Genomic DNA, 20735 nt, shown 5'->3' with positions numbered 1-20735 from the left:
GTTCTTTCCACTTCAACATTTATGTGTACTCATTACTTGACCTCCATGTGCCAATCAGACTGGGGCAAAGACCAACCTTCCCTGCCATTTACACGGCATAAAATCCTCAATCTCACCAGTATGGCTACCAAAATTATAGGTTCACCTGAAACAAAGTGGATTGACACAACTTCTGGAATTTACAACTCAGACAAGTCTTCAAATCTATCAGCAACGACTGATTTCTCTGAAACCCTTCAGAATTCTGTAAGTATTTTGATTAGTGGGGAGCATTTGTGTAAAGCAAGCAGTTATAGGAATTGTGTACGGGAAAGGTATTTTCTTTGAACAAATTTCGATATTTTAAAACAAATACTTGAATAAGGTAATTAGGGTAATGAGAATAAAATATACTTTTGAAAATTATTAGACATTAAAACCAAAACCAAACCCACTGTCGTCAAGTTGATTCTGACTCATAGCGACACTATGGGACAAAGTAGAACTGCCCTGTAGGATTTCCATGGACCTTTGGGTTAGCAGCCGAGCACTTGACCACTGCGCCACCAGGGCTTCTTCATAAGACATTAAAAAAAAAAAAAAAGACATTACTCATTAATAATTAGAGTAATAGGGATGTATATAATGTAAAATCAAAAGATCCCATAATGTCATTTGTGGGGTGTTTTTCACCAACCTTTTGTCATCATACACATCTCTGATCCCTCATTTTCACTTGTGAAAGTAAAGTAGTAAGTACTTATGTATAATTATAGATTATAGCTTTTCTATGCTTTCTTTAGTCTTTACTGTAAAATAAATGCAGTGATTGTATGCAGTTAAAAACCTTATGAGGCATTTTTAGTCCTTGTGTAGGTGAATTTGATGGGTGGACTTATAGATGTGGTTAAGAGATATTCAGTTATATTAATTGATTCAAAAATAATTATAAATTGGGTAATTTTATGATATGTGAATTATATCTCATTAAAGCTGTTAAAACAGGAAAATTATAATGCAGAAATTTTTCTAGGTATCAAAGGCAGTACTTTTTCATACACAATTTTTTTAAAATGTGGTTTCTATTTATGATATGCATTGTTCATCTAAATTATTAAACGTAAACTTTCAATGAATTATTACACATTTATATTGACTTGCTTGATATTATTATTCTAAAGCACCCCACTTTTATTTAGTAAGGACATCCTGCTATATTGTGTCAGAAAGGCTTAAATATTAGAGAATTCTAGATTAAGCAAAATATGGCTATTTTGCTTAAAGAAAACTACAAGCTAAATGGACTAATGATTATGTCACCCTTCATGCTTCTTGGAACATTGATGACTGATTGAACTTAAAGCCATCTCTGCCTGCAGCTGGTCATTAATCCTTCTACAGATATTGAAAAATTAAAAAAAAAAAGTTTCTATTACATGTAAAAGGCTACAAGGAACACATTAATATTCTGAAAAGCTCATCTTGTTGGAAGATATTTTCACTAATGGGAAATCCATTATTTAAGCCAAAAGTCCAGTCGAAGAGAATATTGTTAACCAGCATTTTTATTCTTTCCAGAGTACTGCATCCAAAGAAATCAATGGAATTTGTGACGAAAGCAGTACTTTTGAATCAAAAGGTAAGCGGTCACCATTATAACTGACATTTATAATATAGGAAAAACAATAGCACTCAAGTTCTGCTGTTATAAAAATTAATATCTGTGAGTGAAAGAAAAGCTGATCCACTGCACTGCAAGTTGGAACTAAACGGTTCGCACACAGATCCAGTTGCAGCCAGGTGGGAGAGCGTTCGGTTCCAGCAGGGAATAGCCCAAGCACTACCAGTACAGCTTCGGCAGCAGTTCTGCAGCTCTGAGTGCTGTGTGCCGAAGCCATATAAGAAAGAGTGGTTTTGCTGAGGCCATCACCTTCTTGCTGTGGTGTGCTGGCAAAGGGAATCTTAGGAATTTGAAACCCATGAATGAAGCTTCTTTTTTCCCTTTATAGTAGTGAGAGGGGTAAACTCGGAGGCAGCTAGTCTTCGTAGGAAAATGCCAATGACAGTAACCACTGTTAGCAAAAGGACCCACTTGTAATGAAAGAGCAGGCAAAGTATCTGAGGACATTTTATTTTAGAGAGTTATCACTCTTCTTTTTCTGTCCATCCAGAAATAATTTAGCTACCACACACTGTGTGTTAGTCCTTGATTATACAAAATAAATAAGAAAGGCATGATCCACATAGGCAAGAAAAGAGACACAAAGAAGATAACCTTACCATGGGCATGGGGATTGGCGGGCATGGGGCTAGGTTTTCCAGGTGGTTTGGTGAGTTTTAATTCATAATTGCCAGTTTGTAATACGTTATGTCAGAATTAACCCAAGTTTATTAATTTCCCTTTCCTTATTGGTTACTTATATTTGTACTTCATTTCTGATTGTTAGAAGTGACTCTATTTTAATTATTACAAATCACGTTCTTTGTTGAAGGAGTTTTTAAAACAAACATTACTCATTTTTTCTTCGTGATATAAATCTAAGACATCTGAGTCTTGTTCCGCCAGTGACAAAGTCAGAGCCTACTCATTAAAAAAAACTAATTTTTAAATAATATGGAACCCTATCATTTGAGGGCTCTGCTTAGAGAAGGAACTAGCAACTAGTGTCAGGTAATAATGGCATTTTATGGGTAAAGTGAAGTGTAATAGTCATTTACCACATCTTGTAATAGGCCTGTGGGAGAAGTCAGAATATAATTTTTCTTTTTATCTGACTAAACTCCATTTGCTTTGCTTAAAGAAAGTAACCTAAGATCTTGAAGACTTGGGCAAATTATTCTAATTAGAAGAATGTCTTGATTTTAGCATTTTTTTTTTTTCTTTCTTTGGGTACCGTTTATTTTGTTACCTTTCTCCCCATTACTTTTCAGTTCCTTATTCACTGGTATTGTGAAAACTCTTAGTTACAAGCAATTCTCTTATACAAGAAGAGATTTTTTGGAGCAAGTAACCTAAGCCAAAATTTTACATTTCCATTTTTCTGAAGCTTTGTGATCTAGCACGCGAGATAGTGCATTGTCTTCCCTAGCTGGAATTATGATGCTTTCTGCCAAAATGTATTTTAAAAAAAATTTGCTCCTTGTACTAATTTGAATGTAGTAGAGACTACTAAAAATATGTGTGTATGTTTGCACTGAAGTAATCCATATCTTCTTTGGCCATCTGTTTTGTCATTAAAAAAAATAATATTGCCGTAGATTGGAAAGGCCTGTCAAGTATCATTTAGTTTTCCAGTGGTGAGAGAGAAAAGTGAATGAGATGGTATTGATTGATTTTTTGTTTTGTATTTTTCAACTAGCATCTGAACCTATTTCTTTGAAAAATTTAAAAAGGCGATCACAATTTTTTGAACAAGGTAAACCACAAGGCTAATAATTCATACACTTTCATGGAATTGTCCCCACTGTCCACTCTTCCTCATAGTCTGTGGTGCTGAGCACGGAGCCTCTTCGGTTTGGCTGTCATTACGACCAAGCAACGTAACCCATTTCCATTCTTTCCCCAGGGTCACCGGGTTTTTCTTACAGCTCATGGGTCTACCTCTGTGGTAATGGGTCTTTGTGTGTCCTTTGTATATCTCTAAAGTTTTTTTTTTTTTCTTTTTAAACTGAGGTGTTGTTAAACACATACTTCTTTCCACTGGTTAACAGTAAGAAATGAGGAATTTAAGCCTTACTGCTTCCTACCAATTTGCGTACTATTAGATTACACCAACATAAAATTGGCCAAGTTTTTAAAACTCTGACTGATTTTTGGTTGTGGGAAATGCTCAAAATCTTGGATCAAGAGCAGAGTTATTTATTGCCATTGGGATGGTGGTTTTGGAGCGTTAGTATGATTGCTCTGTTGAATTGGAAGTAAATTAAAAATAAATTAATTTTGACTGCAACTGTGAACAAGAGCATTTTGAGGTCCTCTGTGTTGGTGTAGTTGGGCAGGGCTGCCTCCTGTGTGCTATGCATGTGGCTTTCCTGTGCTTTCACGTGTGTCTAATATTCTGCCTCATGAATACAGTTCAAGCTCTGTGTTTTGCTATTGGGAACTTAAAAGTAATAGCCAACGTTTGAGATGCAGTGGTACAGTCAGAGGAGAGTGTGCTGCTGCTATCTGAAATGGTATTGTTTCTTACTTTTAAGATTATCGAAACATTTACATACTTGCCTTATACTATGATAGTTACTGGATTTGTGTATTTGTGTTAATCACCTAGTATTCTTCCCTTGTTACTTTTTTTTTGCTTACTGTAAATAGAAATAGCTTACTAGGTATGCATGTACAAGGTCTATTCGTGTCAGTATCCTTAGTGTTTTTGATTCTTCTCTCTCTTTTTTTTTTTTTTTTGGGATAAACTCCTATTTTTTTTTATGGTAATTAGATTGAAACAATAAGATACTCCAGCTCCAACTGGCTAACATAAGACAATTCCTTTCTTAGTCTAGTCTAATTTTCACTCACTTTTCTTTAACAGGCTATTTTAGGGAAGAATATTTTCCTAAGTCTCAAAGCAATTTTCTTGAAAAAATAATTCTGTAAGTGAATAATTTATTTGCTGACAGCTGATATTTCAGGAAATTAAAAAATACTCTGTGAAAGTGTTTTCTCTGAAATTTGTTTACTTTTTTATAATCCTCGTACTGTGTATAGACATACACAATTATGTATACCCCTGAGGATAAAAAGAATAAAACTATGCCTATCAGTTTACAGATGAAGTTTGAACATTTCTGTTTCAAATAATAGAAGACGAAAATAAAAGCTTCTTGCACGTTTGTTGTGGTGGCTTCATTATGAAAAGGAGTTTATCAGCAAGAAGACCTGAAAAATGTGACTTGCAGCTGTCACGTTGTAACTGAGCAAGCAAAAAATTGGATTTGAGATGCTGTAACATTTGAAATTCTTTTTTTTTTCAATTAGCCCATTCTATGAGATAGTCCCCATTTTATAAAAAGAAGGACCCTGAAACCCCTCACGAAATAGGCCATTGATCCAAACTAGTACCTAACTGTAGTTTATATATATATAAAAAAAGTTGTAGGTATAAAGGGTGCAGCTTTGGTATCTGACTACTATTCATGGTTTATCTGCCTTTTACTGTGTTTGGAAAATGAGTAGATGGAAGTCAAGAGGAAAAAGGATTTACTGCTGCTGTTTAAAAAAAAATTGATGTCACTTAGTATACTGGCATAGAGACAGCTAGTGATAAAACTTTCAGAAAGGAATTATTTTATAGAAATGCAGAGACTTATGTTTTTTTTTTTCCCCCTTGCTATATGCTGTAATAACAGGAAGTGCCGATTCTGGGGTCCCTGATGTAAGTACTATTCATTTGTAGTTTGGAATGAGTAAGGTGAGCTTGGTAGGAATGAATTACCGCACAGTGGCACTGTTTATAATTCTTTTAAGTTGGATAAGAGTTTATCAAATAGTAATATTTCCAAATTGAAGAGACTGATTTTGAGATATAAAGTCACATTTCCCCTTTGTACTATTTAAACAAAGTGTGGTATGGACAATTTATGTACCTTAAGGAAATGGACTTCAGGTTTAGTTGCCTCCACAAACTACTACTCCATTACCATGAGACCAGAAGAAACGGATGGTGTCCGGCTACCATTACTGTTTTGATCAAGAACCCAACAGATGGATTCTGATCAAAAGAAGGAAAAGCATACAACAAAACTTCAAACTCGTATGGAAACCAGATTTACTGGATCCATTAAAACTGGGGTACCCCTCAATCAAATGCCTGGAAATTAATCTTTAAACCTTGAACCAAAACTGTTCCCACGAAGCCATCATTATCAAACTAAACAACAGGTTAGCCCAATTAGTAAAGAACATTTGCTTTGAGCTTCGTGTTCTTTTAAAGAATTATCTATATGAATTCAAATTGATAGCAGTTAGTCTAAAGCGCAGATGAGAACTTTAAGGGATAGACCCTAAATTAATGGTGATGAAACAGTAGGGGTAGAAATAGTGAGAATGGTGACACAATGTGAAGTATGTAACCAGTGTCATTGAACTGGTTTGTGTAAAAACTGTGAATGGGTTTATGTTTGGTTGTGTATATTGTCACCAGAAATAAGTAAAATATTAAAAAAATATATGCAAAAGTGGTTCAGTAGATGACTTAATGATGTTACATATTCTTTGTCTGTTTGTACCTCTTCTCCTTCTAACTATTTAGCTTCCAGTTCCAACTATCAGTGCCCCGAGTCGCTGGGCGTGGGATCAGGAGGAGGAGCGAAAGCGGCAGGAGAGGTGGCAGAAAGAGCAGGACCGTCTACTGCAGGTGAAGTGGAATAATATGGAACTAGGCTTTCTTTCTTTTACCTGGTCAGTGGTAACCAGTATTGAGAACCAAATTTAAAATAATCTCAACAGCCAATTACCTCATAATTAACAGATTTTTCCAAATGTGGCACATTGTGTATTAAACAAGCACTTTACCATTTTAAGGAAACCCTGGTGGTGCAGTGATTAAGAGGTAAGGCTGCTAACCAAAAGGTTGGCAGTTCAAATCTACCAGGCACTCCTTGGAAACTTTATGGGGCAGTTCTAGTCTGTTCTATAGGGTTGCTATGAATCGGAATTGATAGCAAGAGTTTGGTTTGGTTTGGTTTTTACCATTTTAAAGACTCCCAGAGCATCCTTTTAAAATCATTATTTATGAACATCTGTGTATATTTTTAGAGCATATGAGGGTTTATAGTTTTGTGGATTTTCTTCCGTGAGTGAGAGGTTTAGTCTTTGTGAGGGCTTCATACCCACAAACTATTTATTCACTTTGTTGCAGATAATTCAGTCACCCTCACAATTAGCTAGAGGCTGTCATGAATTAGAATTATAGTAAAGGTGGGTTTAATTCCATCTGACTTTCTCAACTTCTGTATTTTTTAATTCAATGTAAAATGTTTTCTGATTTAGGGACCAAGATCTGACTGTTTAAATGAAAATAAAATCGATGGTGTCAGAAGGTTTATATGTAGGCTTACCAGTACCAGTTGCCATTGAGTTGATCCTGACTCGTGGAGACCCCGTGTGTGTCAGAGTAGAACTGTATCCCATAGAGTTTTCAGAAGTAGACTGCCAGGTTTTTCTTCCAAGGTGCCTTTGGGTAGACTCAAATCTCCAGCCTTTTCAGCTAGCACCCGAGAGCATTAGCCATTTACACCGCTCAGGGACTGTGATATGCAGGCTTATATGTAGCAAAAATGCTAGTGGAGAAGATTCTCTGTAACATCATTAATCTATTAGTTAATTAACATGTTATCTTTCCTTATAGGAAAAATATCAACGTGAACAGGAAAAACTGAGAGAAGAGTGGCAAAGGGCTCGGCAAGAGGCTGAGAGGGAGAATTCCAAGTACTTGAATGAGGTAATGTTGGAGCATGTCTTTTGAGTTTTCTTTCTTCTCTTTACCTCATTGGTAGAATTATCTGAGAAATGGAAGATACTGCATCTCACTTGGCTTTTGGTTCACCTTAGGTGGCTCTTGGAAAAATTCAATGAGCTCTGATATGTTAGAATTTTGCTTTGATGTTTCAACTTTTCTCCTGGTTTCTCTGTTACTTCGTTAAATAATGATACTGATAGAGCCTAAGAATGTTTTCCTCTTCTAAGTTATCTCAGTCACTCAAGTCTGGCTTTTTTTTAGTGGTAAAAACTTTTCATATTGTTTCAAGTAGAATTTTGGGTCAGGTACAATAGGTGTCATCTAAAAAAAAAGTGAATATGCAGTATTCTATATAAAATTATAGAAATAAACAGATTTTAGATGAATTTTTTTTTCTCACTGATCATATAGGAACTGCTGGTCCTAAACTCAAACAGGATTTCTCTAACCATGCGGGAGCCTGCCGTTGCCACCTGGGAAGCCACCTGGGGCGAAGGGTCCAAGTCTTCTGACAGGGAGGGAACCCGAGCAGGGGAGGAGGAGAACAGACAGCAGCAAGAGGAAGGTGTTAATGAGGACCAAAGGAGGAAGCTGCAGGAACAACTCATTCTTGAGAACGAGAGGAAATGGAAGGAGCAACAGTATCAAGAAGAGCAGGAGCAGAAGTGGCGTCAGGCTGAGGTCGAGGAGCAGAAGCGGCGTCAGGCAGCAGTCGAGGAGCAGAAGCGACGTCAGGCCGAGGTCGAGGAGCAGAAGCGACGTCAGGCCGAGGTCGAGGAGCAGAAGCGGCGTCAGGCCGAGGTCGAGGAGCAGAAGCGGCGTCAGGCCGAGGTCGAGGAGCAGAAGCGGCGTCAGGCCGAGGTCGAGGAGCAGAAGCGGCGTCAGGCCGAGGTCGAGGAGCAGAAGCGGCGTCAGGCCGAGGTCGAGGAGCAGAAGTGGCGTCAGGCTGAGGAGCAGAAACAACATGCAGAAGAACGGAAGCTCCAGGCAGAAAGAGAGCGGGAGACTTCAGTGAAAATATACCAGTATAGAAGGTCTGTCCCCACAGCCAAGGGCTGACATGACTTTAATGGGCTTTGCTTAGCTGTATTTATTCCTCATTGCAGATGGCACCTCGTTGATCTTCCTGCTCCTTACCATCAACTCCCTACCCAAGTGAACACAAGCAGACCAAGGGGACCCTTTAAATTGTTAATCTGATCCTGTCCTCCTACTTCCTTGCTCGAAGTCCTCCAAAGGGCTTACCATCCAGAGTCCTTGCTGCGGCCTAGAAGGCTCATACGAGCTACATCTTGGCCCTCTTCTCCATGTAGCTTCCTACCACTCTTCCCCTTACTCACTCTGTTCCAGCCACCCTGGCCTCCTTTTAATTCCTTAAAAATACCCAACATATTCTGCCCGTAGAGTTTTTCACTTTCTCGTCCCTCTGCCTGGCCAAGCCTTCCCTCACATAACTGTATGTCGTGCTTACTCATTTTCTTCAAATCCCTGCTCGAACATCATCTTCTCAGAAGTTCCAGAATGCCTGGTTTAAAATACATGCCTCTTTTCTACCCCTTCTCTCTCAGTGCCCTTACCTGTTTTATGTTATACATTTATTTGCTTGTCTTTTGGCCTGCCTGCCCCAGTAAAGTGTAATGTTATGGAGGCATTGATTTTGGATTGTTCACTTCTGTAGCCCATCCCTAGAACAGTACTCCCACAGAGCAGGCACTCAGTATATACTTGAAGAATGGATGAGTGAGTGAATGGATTGCAAATATCTGTTGGCAGTAGTAGATCTACTTTCCGCAGTGATTGGTTGAAATACTTCAGTATGTTCAGTTTTAAAACCAGAAAACATTCTCATAGGGTGTCTTGAATGCCCTTATTTTGGTATCTAATTCTTCAAGTCAGGGAAGGCCTTAAGGTTTAATATTTGACCAAAATCTCTTTTTTCATCTTCTAGGCCTATTGATTCCTATGATATACCAAAGCAAGGAGAAGAATCTTCAGGTTTGCTTCCTAGTGACAGGTTTGTAGAACACTATTACTCTTGATGTCAGGCCAAGGCATCAAAAATAAATTGACTGTTTTACAAAGCATTCTCTTTGGTGTTTTACCTTCATAAATATGAAAAAGATGCTCTTAATGTGACATATTTAAAATATTACATTCTGCATTTTAGTAATAAATTCTAGTTTGGCTTCAGATGTACCTTCCAGGACTTGCCCAGATGTCTTGTACAATTGATTTAGCCCCTTGTCTTTTGTAGGATACAAAGAGGCCTTGCTGGTTGGTTTATCTTTGTATCAGTTAGCTTTTTCTGTGTAATCAACTACCCCTAAACTTAGTTGCTTAGCTCATGGTTGTCTTGATAGCATATTGCACTAGGGTCAGTTGGGCAGCTCAGGTTTTGTTTTCTGCCTGTGTATCTGCTACTGGTTAGTTAGACAGCTCTGTTTTCGGGACTCAGCTGGATGTCAGCCAGGGAAATAAGGGCAATGGGCCATGTGTCTCTCAATGACCAGCAGGCCAGTGTGGAGATATATGAAATATGGGGAAATTTTGCAAATATATATATATATGTATATGGAAACCCTGGTGGCATGGTAGTTAAATGCTATGGCTGCTAACCAAAAGGTCGACAGTTTGAATCCACCAGCTGCTCCTTGGAAACTCTGTGGGACAGCTCTGCTCTAGTCCTGTAGGGTTGCTATGAGTCAGAATCTACTCAACCTCAATGGGTTTTTATATATATGTATAAATACATACATATATATGCATGTACACACACACACACACACACACACACACACACACACACGGAGAGAGTGGCTGAGCAGTATAGAAAGAAAATTAAAAGGGGACACATGCAAGGTATCTTGAGGTTACCATTGTTTCTACCACATTCTGTTGTCTGAAGTAAAGTCATAAGGCCAGCTCAGGTTCATGGAGAACAGAGAATTTCTCTTTGTTTATGGAAGGAGCCACACTGCAAGGGGCAAGGATACAGAGAAGGGAAGAATAGTGTCTGTGTTTTGCAGTCTACCCTTAAAACCACAACCAAACCCGTAGTGACCCCATAGGATTTCCAAGGCATCGATTTTACATTGTTCACTTCTGTAGCCCATCCTTTTTCTGCAGAGCTGCTGGTGGTTTCGAACCGCCAGCCTATCGGTTAGCAGTCGATTGCTTTAACCACTGCACCAACAGGACTCCTATTGCCATAGGCTTTAATTTAAGGAGGTGATGCACAGTGGCTTAAACTTACCCAAAAAGATGTTTTATTGGATATCTAAAATGAGAACTATGACCTTTCTCTCAGTTGGCTTGGTTAGAACTAGTAGTCAGATTTGAAGGGAATAAAGACAGGATTTCAAATATCTGAAAAGTTAACGCTGTCTTAAAATTTTCTAAATCATTAAATTTATTTAAAGTAATTTAAAAAATGCTTTGTGTTTATGAAATGACTAAGGACTTCTGAACAGAGTCTGTTTTAAATATCTAGTGTGTGGCCATTAACTTCGATGTTTTCAAAGCTAAAATTTCTCCCTTGCCCTCCTTGCTAAACATACAGACTGTTACAGCTGTAGACAGTCAGGATGGCTGAATGAGGCTCAAAATAGTTAGGTCAAAGACAAAGAATAACCAAGTAAGAGTGGACTTACAATAAGCTAGAAAAAAAAATAGTGATAAATAACAAGTTTCTAGGTAACTGTTTATTTCTCTTTTAAAAAACTATTGATTTACTTGTGTATTTAAAGAAGCTTTATTTATGCAGCTCATTACCTTGGGGAAAACAATTAGGATGCAGAGAAAGGAAACTTAAAGAATCCTGGAAAATACGGAACACCTCTAGGCAGTCATTATGTAGCATGCCCTGGAGGCATTAAGGAGTGTGGTAGACATGTAATAAAAAGTATTTTCGTTTATGTAAATAGAAGTGATACCATTGGTGAGTACTGTCTAACAGTTGTGATACCTTATCACTATGTATTATATATGGTTATACATTATTATATGTTATCATATGCATATACATGTGTATATACATGTACACATGCGTATATATCGTACGCTATTATATATTTTTATTATTGTTGTTTTTACTATTATTTTTGAAGCTCAGTGTGCCTAGGATAATGAGATCTACGTATTTTGATTTGTAGATCTAAGGAAGTCAGGCACTTTGAGAGGCTGGTTAGGGCAATAAACTCCAGTACCTCTTTGAAACACTAGGGGAGCATTTGATGAGTTGCCGTTTCTGAGTCAGTAGTGGTACCCTAATGCCTGAGGGTGGAGGAAATGGGACAAGGTGGTTTCAGGTATTCTGATGACAGATGCTTCGTACGGCTGGTAAGATTGAGATCTAGAGCACAGTGAAAGTGCAAAAATTGGTTAAAAAAAAAAATCAGCTTTCATCATAGCACAAGTTCTAGCATCTAACCCTTCTCTGTTTTGAGGTGTACTGTGGTCAGCTAGTTAGTGCAACATGAAAAATTACTTGGTGTAAAAATAAATATAGCTCTTAACAGACATAGAAAATAAATCAACTGCTTTAAAAAGCAAGCTCTTTGATGCGTTGCCTTCGTAAACATGAAAAAAAGATGCTCTCAATGTGATGTATTTAAAATACTATATTCTGTGTTTTAGGAACAAATCCAGATCCACTACTGAACTGGATGATTACCCCACAAATAAAAACGGTAAATGTGATTTTTTTTTTTTCTAAATGCCTTCAGTACAATTGCTTATTTACTCTCTCCCATGCTATGATCAGTATTTTTAAGGTCAAGATATTTCAGGTTCATTAAAACGACATAATCGAAATACTGAGTATTTTTAGCACTTGTTTATAAAAACAACGAACTATTTTGTGCTGATTTTTTGGCTTTACTTTATAATAGAGAGAACATGAGATTAAAATGATTGTGATATAGCTAATGAAATATGGGGAAATTTTGCAGAGTGAGGCTGATACGGTTTTACTTAGTAGATTTCATCTCACAGCCAAAGGAATTAGCTGAACAGATTTCTGCAGAATACTAGAGAACTTAAAAATTGTATATGAATTTGAAACTGTACCTTTAAATGCCAAAATATCAAAAAATCCAAAATGATAATAATTTCTTTCACTTGGCAAACGTAGTTGGAACGAGGCATTGTTAGTGTAAAGTGTATTTTTGAAGAAGTCATGTGACTAAAATTGCATAATTAAGAAAAAACAACTCCTAAGCAATTAGCGTTATTTTATGTAGGGTTTGTATATGCAAATGCCTCATGGGTGCCTGTCAGTCACATAAATGAAGGAAGGCCCAGGTGGGACTGGAATGAACCTGGTGAACACACCCAGCTAAGTGGGCAGTGCCTCGCCAGCCCCAGCCTGTCACTGCAGTGTGGGGAGTGCAAGCCTATGGTTGACAAGTCTTTCTGTTGTAAAAGAAAAGTAAAAACCCTGAATTTTATATATTTCAAACTTCTTAAGAGTTGGCCAAAATTTTTAAAGATTAAAAAAAAAAAAGCCCTTACTGTAACCAAATTGTTCTCTCAATTTCCAACTTAGCAGGTGCTTTCTGATCCTCTGGTCTTGCTTTTCCCTATTTGGATTTTCCACGTCTTCTCCCTTGAATTGGTCCCTCTTGTTGTTGTTGGCTAGCATCAAGTGGGCCCCATGTACAACAAAATGAAACCTCACCCCATCCTGCACCACTCCCACGATAGGTTGTGTGTCGGATCAGATTGTTGTGATCCACTGTTGGGTTTTCACGGGCTGATTTTCAGAGGTAGATTGCTAGGCCTTTCTGCCTAGTCTGTTTTAGTCTGGAAGTTCTGCTGAAACCTGTTCAGCATCATAGCAGCACACAAGCCTCTGTCGACAGATGAGCGGTGGCTGCACATGAGAGGCACTGGCTGGAAATTGAACTTTGGTCTCTCACATGGAAAGCGGTAATTCTGCCACTGAACCATGACTGCCCTGAACTTCCGGAGGTGGGGCCAAGATGGCAGACTAGGTAGACGCTACCTCGGATCCCTCTTGCAACAAAGACTCGGAAAAACAAGTGAATTGATCACATACATAACAATCTACGAACCCTGAACAACAAGCACAGATTTAGAGATGGAGAACGAACAAATACGGGGAAGCAGCGACAGTTTTCGGAGCCTGGAGCCAGCGTCCCAGTCAGGTAACCTTGGCGCCGGGCTTAGGTCTGGGCCTAGGGGAGCTGAACTCAAAATCTTGGGACGGCGCAAACAAGGGGAGCAGCCCTACCCCCCTGAACTAACCCTGGGAGGGGGCCCAGCCGGTCCGCAGGGGCGGCGCAACAACGGGGCTGGCGGGACGAGAAGTCCCCGGGAGGCAGTGACTGATTTTGGAGCCGGGAGTGCAGCGTCCCAGCAGCGGAACCTTGACGCTGGCCTTTGGACTGGCAGCAGAGGATCTGACCGCGGCTTCAGTGGGCCAGACCCTCGGGGGCAATCTCCACACAGCACACATAGGTGACACGCCCCTCGGGAATGTCAGATAAAATAATCATTCCAAGCAAGATAAGCAACTTTGGCTATATTCCAGGGTGCTACTTTCCTGTTTCTCTGAACCCTCCCCCACCCTTCCCAGGCAGCTTCATTAACATTGGAATTTCCTGAGCCAGAGGGAGAACGGCTCCGGCTCCGTGGCGGCTTTGCTTTTCCCTTTTTTTTTTGGCCTTTTCCTAACCCATTCTTCCAGCCTGAGAGAAGAAACCACAAAAAACCCAGGGACCAAAAATACATCCCTAATTGGACTAAAAACACAGAATCAGCTACAGCCAAGCATATATGATCCAAATCTCGGACTTTCATCCTTACAGGGAACAAGGTGGCGGTTATAATCCAAAGGCAGTTCTGATAGGGATCTGACTGCACTTTTTTTTTTTTTTTAGTGGATTTTCTGGAAAAACAAGTTTCCCAGGTCTGATATCTCTATTTAACAGAGCCATAAAAAAGTTCTTTTTTTTTAACTGACCCACAACAGGGAACTGAGGGCTGAAGCTCCCCCCAGACCACCTAGCCTCTTGCCTTAGGGGTCTAAGGAGGGTGACTCCTACCAATCTGTAGAGGTACTTGCATTGGGGGCCTAAGGTAAAGCTGCAGTGCCCTCCCACCAAGGTGCTATAGGAATAGAGACACACCTACCTCACTGACACTTGGAGGAAGCCTGTCAGCATCCTGCCCCCCCTGGAGGGTGAACCCCAGCTGCTAATAGAATCTGGTGCACACAACTATCACCACTACTTCTCGAGGTGGATAGGTGTTAGGGTGCAGCACACACTTGATGACCCAAAATCAGATTCTACTCAAGAATAGTGAATAGACTCAGGCATATATATCTGGCAACAGCCCAAACCAGCTGGTAATAGGTCATAAGCAAGTCAAGGGCTGCAGCAAACAAGACAGCAAAATCTAGTAGCCCATCCACGTATATTGAAAGAAAACAAAACAAGATAAGACTCAGTGAGCAATTATAGAATAAACCACTACTATATCTTTTTATATCTTAGTGATGGCTCGGAGACAGCAATTGATACCAGACCACATAAAGAAGCAGACCATGACAGCTTCTATAACCCCCCAAACAAAAGAATCAAAATCTTTCCCAAATGAAGATACAATCCTGGAATTATCAGTTACAGAATATAAAAAACTAATTTACAGAATGCTTCAAGACATCAGGGATGACCTCAGAAACAAAATAAGGCAAACTGCAGAAAAAGCCAAGGAACAAAATGATAAGACAGTCGAAGAACTCAAAAAGATTATTCAAGAACATAGTGGAAAAATTAATAAGTTGCAAGAATCCATAGAGAGACAGCATGTAGAAATCCAAAAGATTAACAATAAAATTACAGAATTAGACACCGCAATAGGAAGTCAGAGGAGCAGACTCGAGCAATTAGAATGCAGACTGGGAAATCTGGAGGACCAGTGAATTAACACCAACATAGCTGAAAAAAAATCAGGTAAAAGAATAAAAAAAAAATGAAGAAACCCTAAGAATCATGTGGGACTCTATCAAGAAGGATAACTTGCGTGTTATTGGAGTCCCAGAACAGGGAGGGAGGACAGAAAACACAGAGAAAATAGTTGAAGATCTCCTGACAGAAAACTTCCCTGACATCATGAAAGACAAAAGGATATCTATCCAAGATGCTCATCGAACCCCATTTAAGATTGATCCAAAAAGAAAAACACCAAGAGATATTATCATCAAACCTGCCAAAACCAAAGATAAAGAGAAAATTTTAAAAGCAGCCAGGGAGAAAAGAAAGGTTTCCTTCAAGGGAGAATCAATAAGAATAAGTTCAGACTACTCAGCAGAAACCATGCAGGCAAGAAGGCAATGGGATGACATACACAAAGCACTGAAGGAGAAAAACTGCCAGCCAAGGATCATAAATCCAGCAAAACTCTCTCTGAAATATGAAGGCAAAATTAAGATATTTACAGATAAACACAAGCTTAGAGAATTTGCAAAAACCAAACCAAAGCTACAAGAAATACTAAAGGAAATTGTTTGGTCAGAAAACCAATAATATCAGATATCAGCACAACACAAGGTCACAAAACAGAACATCCTGATATCAACTCAAATACGGAAATCACAAAAACAAATTAAGATTAATTAAAAAAAAAATGCTCATAACATGGAATCATGGAAGTCAATAGGTAAAAGATCACAATAATCAAAAAGAGGGACTAAATACAGGTGGCATAGAACTGCCATATGGAGAGTGATACAAGGCGATATAGGACAATACAAGTTAGGTTTTTACTTAGAAAAATAGGGGTAAATATTAAGGTAACCACAAAGAGGTATAACAACTCCATAACTCAAGATAAAACCCAAGAAAAACGTAACGACTCAACAAACATAAAGTCAAACACTACGAAAATGAGGATCTCACAATTTACTAAGAAAAACGTCTCAGCACAAAAAAGTAAGTGGAAAAATGAAATTGTCAACAACACACATAAAAAGGCATCAAAATGACAACACTAAACACTTATTTATCTATAATTACGCTGAATGTAAATGGACTAAATGCACCAATAAACAGACAGAGAGTCTCGGACTGGATAAAGAAAGACGATCCATCTATATGCTGCCTACAAGAGACACACCTTAGACTTAGAGACACAAACAAACTAAAACTCAAAGGATGGAAAAAATATATCAAGCAAACAATAAGCAAAAAAGAAGAGGAGTAGCAATATTAATTTCTGACAAAATAGACTTTAGACTTAAATCCACCACAAAAGATAAAGAAGGACACTACATAATGATAAAAGGGACAATTGATCAGGAAGATACAACCATATTAAATATTTATGCACCCAATGACAGGGCTGCAAGATACATAAATCAAATTTTAACAGAACTGAAAAGTGAGATAGACACCTCCACAATTATAGTAGGAGACTTCAACACACCACTTTCGGAGAAGGACAGGACATCCAGCAAGAAGCTCAATAGAGACACGGAAGACCAAATTACAACAATCAACCAACTTGACCTCATTGACTTATACAGAACTCTCCACCCAACTGCTGCAAAGTATACTTTTTTTTCTAGCGCTCATGGAACATTCTCTAGAATAGACCACATATTAGGTCATAAAACAAACCTTTGCAGAATCCAAAACATCGAAATATTACAAAGCATCTTCTCAGACCACAAGGCAATAAAACCAGAAATCAATAACAGAAAAACTGTGGAAAAGAAATCAAATACTTGGAAACTGAAAAATACCCTCCTGAAAAAAGACTGGGTTATAGAAGACATCAAGGAGGGAATAAGGAAATTCATAGAATGCAACGAGAATGAAAATACTTCCTATCAAAACCTCTGGGACACAGCAAAAGCAGTGCTCAGAGGCCAATTTATATCGATAAATGCACACATACAAAAAGAAGAAAGAGCCAACATCAGAGAACTGTCCCTACAACTTGAACAAATAGAAAGTGAGCAACAAAAGAATCCATCAGGCACCAGAAGAAAACAAATAATAAAAATTAGAGCTGAACTAAATGAATCAGAGAACAGAAAAACAATTGAAAGAATTAACAAAGCCAAAAGCTGGTTCTTTGAAAAAATTAACAAAATTGATAAACCATTGGCTAGACTGACTAAAGAAAAACAGGAAAGGAAACAAATAACCCGAATAAGAAACGAGAAGGACCACATCACAACAGACCCAACTGAAATGAAAAGAATCATATCAGATTATTACGAAAAATTGTACTCTAACAAATATGCAAACCTAGAAGAAATGGAAGAATTCTTGGAAAAACACTACCTACCTAAACTAACACATTCAGAAGTAGAACAACTAAATAGAACCATAACAAAAAAAGAGATTGAAACGGTAATCAAAAAACTCCCAACAAAAAAAAAACCCTGGCCCGGACTGCTTCACTGCAGAGTTCTACCAAACTTTCAGAGAAGACTTAACACCACTACTACTGAAGGTGTTTCAAAGCATAGAAAATGACAGAATACTACCCTACTCATTCTATGAAGCCACCATCTCCCTGATACGAAAACCAGGTAAAGACATTCCAAAAAAAGAAAATTACAGACCTATATCCCTCATGAACATAGATGCAAAAATCCTCAACAAAATTCTAGCCAATAGAATTCAACAACATATCAAAAAAATAATTCACCACGACCAAGTGGGATTTATACCAGGTATGCAAGGCTGGTTTAATATCAGAAAAACAATTCATGTAATCCACCACATAAATAAAACAAAAGACAAAAACCACATGATCTTATAAATTGATGCAGAAAAGGCATTTGACAAAGTTCGACACCCACTCATGATAAAAACTCTCACCAAAATAGGAATCGAAGGAAAATTCCTCAACATAATAAAGGGCATCTATGTTGTTGTTTTTTTTTTTTTAATGCAAAGCCAACAGCCAGCATCACTCTAAATGGAGAGAACCTGAAAGCATTTCCCTTGAGAACGGGAACCAGACAAGGATGCCCCTTATCACCGCTCTTATTCAACATTGTGCTAAGTCCTAGCCAGAGCAATTAGGCTAGACAAAGAAGTAAAGAGCATCCAGACTGGCAAGGAGGAAGTAAAATTATCTCTATTTGCAGATGACATGATCTTATACACAGAAAACCCTAAGGAATCCTCCAGAAAACTACTGAAACTAATAGAAGAGTTTGGCAGAGTCTCAGGTTATAAGATAAACATACAAAAATCACTTGGATTCCTCTACATCAACAAAAAGAACACCGAAGAGGAAATAACCAAATCAATACCATTCACAGTAGCCCCCAAGAGGATAAAATACTTAGGAATAAATCTTACCAAGGATGTAAAAGACCTGTACAAAGAAGACTACAAAGCTGTACTACAAGAAATTCAAAAGGACATACTTAAGTGGAAAAACATACCTTGCTCATGGATAGGAAGACTTAACATAGTAAAAATGTCTATCCTACCAAAAGCCATCTATACATACAATGCACTTCCGATCCAAATTCCAATGTCATTTTTTAAGGTGATAGAGAAACAAATCAACAACTTCATATGGAAGGGAAAGAAGCCTCGGATAAGCAAAGCATTACTGAAAAAGAAGAAGAAAGTGGGAGGCCTCACTCTACCTGATTTCAGAAGCTATTATACAGCCACAGTAGTCAAAACAGCCTGGTACCGGTACAACAACAGACACATAGACCAGTGGAAAAGAATTGAGAACCCAGATATAAATCCATCCACATATGAGCAGCTGATATTTGACAAAGGCCCAGTGTCAGTTAATTGAGGAAAAGATAGTCTTTTTTAACAAATGGTGCTGGCATAACTAGATGTCCATTTGCAAAAAAATGAAACAGGACCCATACCTCACACCGTGCACAAAAACTAACTCCAAGTGGATCAAAGACCTAAACATAAAGACTAAAACGATAAAGATCATGGAAGAAAAAATAGGGACAACCTTAGGAGCCCTAATACAAGGCATAAACAGAATACAAAACATTACCAAAAATGACAAAGAGAAACCCGATAACTGGGAGCTCCTAAAAATCAAACACCTATGCTCATCTAAAGACTTCACCAAAAGAGTAAAAAGACCACCTACAGACTAGGAAAGAATTTTCAGCTATGACATCTCCAACCAGCGCCTGATCTCTAAAATGTATATGATTCTGTCAAAACTCAACCACAAAAAGACAAACAACCCAACCAAGAAGTGGGCAAAGGATATGAACACACACTTCACTAAAGAAGATATTCAGGCAGCTAACAGATACATGAGAAAATGCTCTCGATCATTAGCCATTAGAGAAATGCAAATTAAAACCAGGATGAGATTCCATCTCACTCCATCCAGGCTGGCATTAGTCCAAAAAACACAAAATAATAAATGTTGGAGAGGCTGCGGAGAGATTGGAACTCTTATACACTGCTGGTGGGAATGTAAAATGGTACTACCAGTTTGGAAATCTATCTGGCGTTATCTTAAACAGTTAGAAATAGAACTACCATGCAACCCAGAAATCCCACTCCTCGGAATATACCCTAGAGAGATAAGAGCCTTCACACAAACAGATATATGCACATCCATGTTTATTGCAGCTCTGTTCACAATAGCAAAAAGCTGGAAGCAACCAAGGTTTCCATCAACGGATGAATGGTTAAATAAATTGTGGTGTATTCACACAATGGAATACTACGTATCGATAAAGAACAGTGACGAATCTGTGAAACATTTCATAACATGGAGGATCCTGGAAGGCATTATGCTGAGCGAAATTAGTCAGAGGCAAAAGGACAAATATTGTATAAGACCACTATTATAAGATCTTGAGAAAGAGTATAAACTGAGAAGAACACATACTTTTGTGGTTACGAGGGGGAGAGGGAGGGCGGGAGGGAGAGGGTTTTTTACTGATTAATTAGTAGATAAGAACTGCTTTAGGTGAAGGGAAGGACCACACTCAATACATGGAAGGTCAGCTCAACTGGACTGGACTGGACTGGACCAAAAGCAAAGAAGTTTCCGGGATAAAATGAATGCTGGACGGGGGTATGGGGACCATGGTTTAAGGGGACTTCTAAGTCAATTGGCAAAATAATTCTATTATGAAAACATTCTGCATCCCACTTTGAAATGTGGCATCTAGGGTCTTAAATGCTAACAAGCGGCCATGTAAGATGCATCAATTGGTCTCAACCTACCTGGAGCAAAGGAGAATGAAGAACACCAAGGTCACAGGACAACTAAGAGCTCAAGAGACAGAAGGGGCCACATAAA

General features: G+C 38.4%; 1 protein-coding gene across 7 annotated transcripts in view; it reads left to right on the top strand.

Moving 5' to 3' along the window:
• Positions 1-20735, top strand: part of LMO7 (LIM domain 7) — a 281227-nt gene that overhangs the window by 248743 nt on the left and 11749 nt on the right. For 4 of the 7 annotated variants that reach the window (XM_064270029.1, XM_064270027.1, XM_064270028.1 and 1 more), the window contains 9 exons: positions 140-246; positions 1558-1618; positions 3339-3395; positions 5326-5351; positions 6228-6332; positions 7326-7418; positions 7848-8470; positions 9385-9450; positions 12072-12124. In XM_064270029.1, coding sequence (XP_064126099.1) covers positions 140-246; positions 1558-1618; positions 3339-3395; positions 5326-5351; positions 6228-6332; positions 7326-7418; positions 7848-8470; positions 9385-9450; positions 12072-12124 — 1191 coding nt within the window. Of the gene's footprint in view, positions 1-58; positions 247-1557; positions 1619-3338; positions 3396-3545; positions 3588-5325; positions 5352-6227; positions 6333-7325; positions 7419-7847; positions 8471-9384; positions 9451-12071; positions 12125-20735 lie in introns of all 7 variants that reach the window. The other 3 variants (XM_064270026.1, XM_064270024.1, XM_064270025.1) reach the window with 3 other exon arrangements.

This window comes from Loxodonta africana, chromosome 17 (genome assembly GCF_030014295.1).
Source record: "Loxodonta africana isolate mLoxAfr1 chromosome 17, mLoxAfr1.hap2, whole genome shotgun sequence".
NCBI lineage: Eukaryota > Metazoa > Chordata > Mammalia > Proboscidea > Elephantidae > Loxodonta > Loxodonta africana.
Note: the sequence above shows the minus strand (reverse complement) of the source record. Positions and strands in the feature narration are given on the sequence as shown.